The sequence below is a fragment of the Asparagus officinalis genome, chromosome 3, assembly GCF_001876935.1.
Source record: "Asparagus officinalis chromosome 3, Aspof.V1, whole genome shotgun sequence".
Classification (NCBI taxonomy): Eukaryota; Viridiplantae; Streptophyta; class Magnoliopsida; order Asparagales; family Asparagaceae; genus Asparagus; species Asparagus officinalis.
The window spans coordinates 94,669,414-94,676,130 of NC_033796.1; the positions used below are offsets into that span (position 1 = coordinate 94,669,414).

General features: G+C 36.9%; 1 protein-coding gene across 1 annotated transcript; it reads left to right on the plus strand.

The window, feature by feature from the left end:
- On the plus strand, positions 114-5,808 carry LOC109834482 (probable cellulose synthase A catalytic subunit 8 [UDP-forming]). Its single transcript, XM_020402506.1, has 8 exons — positions 114-459; positions 550-687; positions 1,057-1,182; positions 1,268-1,480; positions 2,647-2,902; positions 3,142-3,344; positions 4,216-4,566; positions 5,103-5,808. Exons 1-8 carry the CDS (start codon positions 286-288, stop codon positions 5,685-5,687), a joined length of 2,046 nt encoding a protein of 681 aa, XP_020258095.1. The 5' UTR covers positions 114-285; the 3' UTR covers positions 5,688-5,808.

Consider the following 6,717-nt stretch of genomic DNA (forward strand, 5'->3'; position numbering starts at 1 on the left):
TTTCTATAATCTCCTCTTACTACACTTCTTTTTCTTCTCACTGCAATTGATCTATGTTTTAACAAATGGTTTAGAGAGTTCTTTCTTAACTTATACCTTTGTTGATTTAACAGATACGACAGAGAAGGTGAACCCTCTCAATTGGCTGCAGTTGACATTTTTGTTAGTACTGTTGACCCTTTGAAGGAGCCCCCTCTTGTCACTGCCAATACAGTGCTGTCAATTCTTGCTGTGGATTACCCTGTTGATAAGGTTTCTTGCTATGTTTCTGATGATGGAGCTGCCATGCTGACATTCGAAGCCCTGGCTGAAACCTCAGAATTTGCAAGAAAATGGGTTCCTTTCTGTAAGAAATATAGTATTGAACCCCGAGCTCCTGAATGGTACTTTGCACAAAAGATTGATTATCTGAAGGATAAGGTTCATCCTTCATTTGTCAAAGATCGCCGAGCAATGAAGGTACACATATTAGTTATGTTAATTTTCATTTTTAGTTTTTAATTCATCTTGTTGAATGTGTCCCTTTTTACTGCCACTTTCTGTAAACAGAGAGAGTATGAAGAATTCAAAGTTCGCATCAATGGCCTTGTTGCAAAGGCACAAAAAGTTCCTGAGGAAGGATGGATCATGCAAGATGGAACGCCTTGGCCTGGAAATAATACCAGAGATCATCCTGGCATGATACAGGTTTGCATTGCTAACTGAATTGGCAGCTACTTTTCTGGTTGACAGGATTCTTCACTGGCGACATATTTGAATGGTTTAATATTTCTTTAATGCTTAATTCAGTTTTTATTCTCAGATGAATGAAATGCTATTTAGTATAGTTTGTGAGAAAATGGAGAAATAAGAATAACATATCTGCAATTAGTTGCCCATTGATCCTTGATGCATCCCTTACTCATCAAGGATTTTATTATTCAAGTGTCGAGACTCGTGAGAGCTTGTTGTTTGCCACGCCAGTGTATTGCATATTATGTCAAGGAAGAAGTAACTGCTAAGATGAATTCTAAAGCTGATAGTTTCTGATTAAAAATTGATATCCATGACTTGCAGGTTTTCTTAGGGCATAGTGGAGGGCTTGACAGTGAGGGGAATGAGCTTCCACGGTTAGTCTATGTGTCTCGTGAGAAGCGTCCTGGTTTTCAACATCACAAGAAGGCTGGTGCCATGAATGCTCTTGTAAGAAATTAGCCACACCTTGTCATTTAGTTGCATTATATTATATGAAAGCCTTTCAGTTGGTGATCTATTATAACTCTCGCAGGTACGGGTTTCAGCTGTCCTTACCAATGGATCCTATATGTTGAATCTGGATTGTGATCATTACATAAACAACAGCAAGGCATTGAGGGAAGCTATGTGTTTCCTTATGGATCCAAACCTTGGGAGATCAGTTTGTTATGTACAATTTCCACAGAGGTTTGATGGTATAGACAGGAATGATCGGTATGCCAACCGTAATACTGTGTTCTTTGATGTAAGTCGAGTTCTCCTTAGTTTTTCACCTTTTTTTATTAGCTAGTGGTCAAATTTATCACCCAAGATTCTAGGTGTTTAGCCTATGTACTTTAGATAATTCCAAATGTACTGTACACATGGGATAAAGTTAAACCACTTTCAGCGGTTCATCTTGGTTTGAGTAAGAACCGATCCAAAACTATTATGTAGTATTGGTTTGCTGTTTTGGTTGATATGCATTTCAATCAACCAGTTTTAGTCTAGTTGCAGACTTGGTTTGCTTAGGTTCAATAAATTCTTGATGAAAGTTATTGAATATAAGAAATTTTAAAATTAAAGGCAAATGATCCTAGTTGGTAATAGTTTCATCCTCTTTTAACTTTTATACCCATCCCATATGCGTATAATTTTTATATATCTTTGTTTGATATGTTTTCTTTTAACTTGGTTACAATATGAAATTTACTTTAAAATAACAATATCAATACTATTTTGGTTTAATTTTTAGGTTGGTTGAGTACCAGAAGCTCACTTCTCTTGATTTGGCACTATTTAGCCTGTATCTTCATACTATATATGCTCCTTATGGCAACATATATAAAGAACCAAAAATGGCTACATATCTACATTTGGTCTACATGTTCATAAACGTAACATTGGCATAAAACCCAAGTTAAACTCTTGAAACTAGTGAAACCTGTTAAAAACTCTTCCCAAACTGAAACCTAGCTGAATCTGAATCTTCATTCTAGGTAAAGGTCTCTTGTACGCTTGTATCCTTTTAGTGGAGCTATAACTCTTGAAAAAAAGGCTCTTTTTTGTCTTATCTTCTTTTTTTGGGGGGTTGGGGTTGGGGTTGGGGTTGGGGTTCCATGTCTTCTAGTGAAATTACAGTAAATGGTAATTGTTTGTTGATTCCTGATACGATATTTCCTACAAGATCTGAAGAGATTCAAATTCATTTCTAGTTTTTGCAGTCTGTGAAAATTTTATCTGTATGCTTCTCTCAGCAAGGCTCTTTTCTGTTCTTTTCAGTCCTCAAAATTTCATCTTCAGCAATTTGATTTTTTAAAAGATCTTCTTTGGTCTTATCTAAAAAAAGAGAAGGGCTACCATTATTTCAATTGTAAAGTCTGTAGAAATGGTATCATTTTCTGACTGACTCTGCCTTCTTTATCATTCTAGATTAATTTAAGAGGTCTCGATGGCATCCAAGGCCCTGTCTATGTGGGCACAGGGTGTGTGTTCAATAGAACTGCCTTGTATGGCTATGAGCCTCCCGTCAAGAAGCATAAGATCGGTGGATTCTTGTCTTCACTCTGTGGTGGTTCTAGGAAGAAAACTAAATCAAGCAAGAAGGCGGACAAGAAAAAATCAAACAAGCATGTGGACAATACCGTGCCAGTATTCAATCTTGAGGACATAGAAGAGGGAGTTGAAGGTGTACGCTTATATCTTTTTGTTTTTATATAAAATTAATTTGTCAAGAGCCATTTGATTATTTATACTGTGGCATTAACCAAGCTAAAGTAATTTGGATATGGTGTTTTACTTCAATTTGTATGCGTTCAAGCTTGCGTACCTTGGCTTACCACTTACGGCGCTTTTCTGATGCCTGAACTACATTTCGTTTTGATTTTTTCCTTATGTTGACTATTATATTTTAATTTTATATACCAGGAGCTGGATTTGATGACGAGAAGTCATTGCTCATGTCACAAGTGAGCTTGGAGAAAAGGTTTGGCCAGTCTACTGTCTTTGTTGCCTCCACGCTAATGGAACATGGTGGCGTTCCTCAGTCAGCAACACCTGAATCTCTCCTAAAAGAAGCTATTCATGTCATCAGCTGTGGCTACGAAGACAAGACAGACTGGGGTAATGAGGTATTCGACTAAAACACCTGAGGCTCTAACAACATCTTATTTCATTGCTGTATCAGATATGCTCTGAAACCCTATTCTGATGTCTGCTTTAATTACCTGGAACCTCATATTTAAGAATTATTGTTTAGAAACAGATATCTAGTTATTTACTTGATCTCTGTGATGCCTGCACTTCGAAAATGAAGTTGCTAAGCTTTATGGACCTGTAGAGCTTCAATCGTAATATTAGTAAGCTAACCTATCATCTGTTGTATGTTCAAATCTCCATGGACTGGTTGAATTTGAGATTAGCGAGAGGTCCAGTTCAGCAATTCGGATTGCTGCCATGATTCTCTGATCTATCTTGTTCATCCTCAATCTTCCATTTTGTTATTTCCTAAACTTTCCTGGAATGAGTTGCTTACGATTCTATGGACCGCTCATGATTCTCAATCTTGCTGATGTATCTTGCTTCTCATTCTTCCATTATGTTAATAACTCCCTTGGTTATTTCCTACATTTCCTGCCACAAGTTGGTTACCATTGTATGAAATCCAAGGATCATTCCTTATTCTGGGGAGAAGTATTTATTGCATTTAAACATTAATTGTGTTATAGAGCGACTTAACTGTTATTTATTAATGTATCTTTTGTTTGCTGACTTTTTGGTGGATATAGGACTAAATAGTTAAGTTGTGGTTCAGTAGAAAATCAAAATTTGGGTTTCTGCAATTGCTGTCTATTTTATTAAACCAATGCTCAAGTAATAAGCAACTATTAAGTTTGTCGCAATACTCCTAGTTTATTTCGCCAGGAGCAATTTTGAGTTCACAAATATACGTGCAACGCTTGTCTTGACTTCTTATTGATTTATTTGTTTTTTCTTCTGTAGATTGGATGGATTTATGGCTCAGTTACAGAGGATATTCTTACTGGATTCAAGATGCATGCTCGGGGTTGGCGTTCAATCTACTGCATGCCTCATCGTCCAGCCTTCAAAGGATCTGCCCCCATCAACTTGTCAGATCGTCTGAACCAAGTGCTTCGGTGGGCCCTGGGGTCTGTTGAGATTCTCTTCAGTCGGCATTGCCCCATTTGGTATGGCTATGGAGGCCGTCTCAAATTCTTGGAAAGATTTGCCTACATTAACACCACAATCTACCCACTTACTGCTATCCCCCTCGTTGCATACTGTACATTGCCAGCCATCTGTCTCCTTACTGGAAAGTTCATCATCCCTCAGGTACTTTCTTTAACATGACTTGATACCATGTACGTGGTTCACAAAATAAGAGTTTTCTTATGTAGATCGAATATAATTTTGAGAATATTTTTGATTAATCAGTTAGGAGAAATATGATGTTAACTATTATATGTTCTTGGAAGAAATATTCTTGTTTTAATCTTAAAATATTAATGATTGATGAAATAAAATTATCTTTGAATTAGATGGAGTGGCATAGTAGTATATTTATTTCAGAATGTATCTGGTACCCTCTTGAAGTCATTAGATCTCCAAAGATCTCATTAAATGCTTAATTTTTTAAGAACGAATGGACTTATGCCCTAAATCTTTATATCTTAATTCTTTTAAATAATTTGATAATGATGTCGTTTGTAATTGATTTTTATTTTTCATCATGTTCTACTTCAAGTAGGCAGCTTCAAGGTCCAGCCGAATCACTTCAGTAAAATAAATTAGCTTGTAAATCTAAGTAAATAAACTTTGTTTTCCCTAATATATATATTTGTTGTGACATTTCCCCCCAAATCTTACAGATCAGTAATATTGCAAGTATTTGGTTCATCTCTCTCTTTATTTCCATCTTTGCCACCGGTATACTTGAAATGAGATGGAGTGGCGTCGGGATTGATGAATGGTGGAGAAACGAACAGTTTTGGGTTATCGGTGGTGTCTCTGCCCATCTCTTTGCCGTCTTCCAAGGTCTTCTCAAGGTCCTCGCAGGTATTGATACCAACTTCACCGTCACCTCAAAGGCCTCTGATGAGGACGGCGACTTTACTGAGCTCTACATGTTCAAGTGGACTACACTGCTCATACCGCCTACGACCCTTCTCCTTGTCAACCTCGTGGGTGTTGTCGCTGGCATCTCGTACGCTATCAACAGCGGGTATCAGTCATGGGGTCCGCTCTTTGGGAAGCTCTTCTTCGCATTCTGGGTCATTGTCCATTTGTATCCTTTCCTCAAGGGTTTGATGGGGAGGCAGAATCGGACTCCGACGATTGTAGTTGTCTGGGCTATTCTGCTTGCATCTATCTTCTCTTTGTTGTGGGTTAGGGTTGATCCTTTTACTACTAGAGTTATTGGACCTGACGTTCAACAATGTGGAATCAATTGCTAAAGTTCTTGATTATCAAACTGATATTTATATTTTTATGTATCCTTGTATAGGGCTTATCATGTAGCCCAAGTGTAAGTATAAAAGGTGCATCAGGTGTGTTTTAGCAACATTTTTTTGGATAGTCTCTCGCTGCTCTGAGTTACTTTAATTATTTATGTTCTGTATCAGAATGTAGGGCTGTTGGTTTGGTCTAAAAATCCAACAGGAAAAGGGCCTCTATGAACTACAATGGTTTTCACTTCAACATGGTCCCAAAAAAAAAAAAGAAAAAAACGGAGGGTAAAGCCATAACACGGAAAAAGTTTCGTTGTTTTGAAGCCGGGAGAAAAGCTTACTTTTCTCTCCGCGTACCCCCTAACTTCGAATCTAGGGTTTCGCTAAAATTTTTTTCCTAGTCGCAACTAGATCTGGTCACCCATTTATCTCGCCCTTGTGCTTTCCTCCGGCAAGAGACCTTCCCGTCGTGCACAGCCCAGTGACGGAACTCGATGTTCACAGCCCACTGTTCGGAGTCCGCTGCTTATATAGGTTTATGTTGATTTTTGAGGTAATTTGTTAATTTATTTTGTTAGGTTGCTAGATCTTTGATAAATTTGTCATTTTATAGGGGTTTTGGTGTTGGGATTTCAATTGATGGATTTTATTGTTGATAAAAAAAAATTCCCAACCCATGAATTTCAGTTATTAATTTTCTGTATTTTATTGTTGATTAGATGAGCTTATGGGAGTTTGTTTAATTACCAAAATTAGTGTTTATGGATGGATGTTTATCTCATGGAACTATTTTTGTTCTAAAATTCCATTATCTTGTATTGATGTCAATTTTGATTTATTTTTAAGTGAGATCTTACACCCTTTTGATGCTTTGGTTATTGCGGTATACCTAATATTTATGATGTATTTAGTTCCATAGTTTGTTTACTGTGGTATAACTAATAATATAATGTGAAGAATAGCTAGCACTTTTTAAAAAGTAATTTTGTAGTTTTTGTAAAAGTCATTTTGAAGTTTAATGTGGTATATGTGATGA

Excerpts from the sequence above, each read along its gene's own strand:
- LOC109834482 (XM_020402506.1), top strand. The coding sequence starts at position 286 with ATGCTGACATTCGAAGCCCTGGCTGAAACCTCAGAATTTGCAAGAAAA. Across the intron at positions 3,345-4,215 it reads AGACAGACTGGGGTAATGAG|ATTGGATGGATTTATGGCTC; the intron begins GTATTCGACTAA and ends TTTCTTCTGTAG. Across the intron at positions 4,567-5,102 it reads GAAAGTTCATCATCCCTCAG|ATCAGTAATATTGCAAGTAT; the intron begins GTACTTTCTTTA and ends CAAATCTTACAG.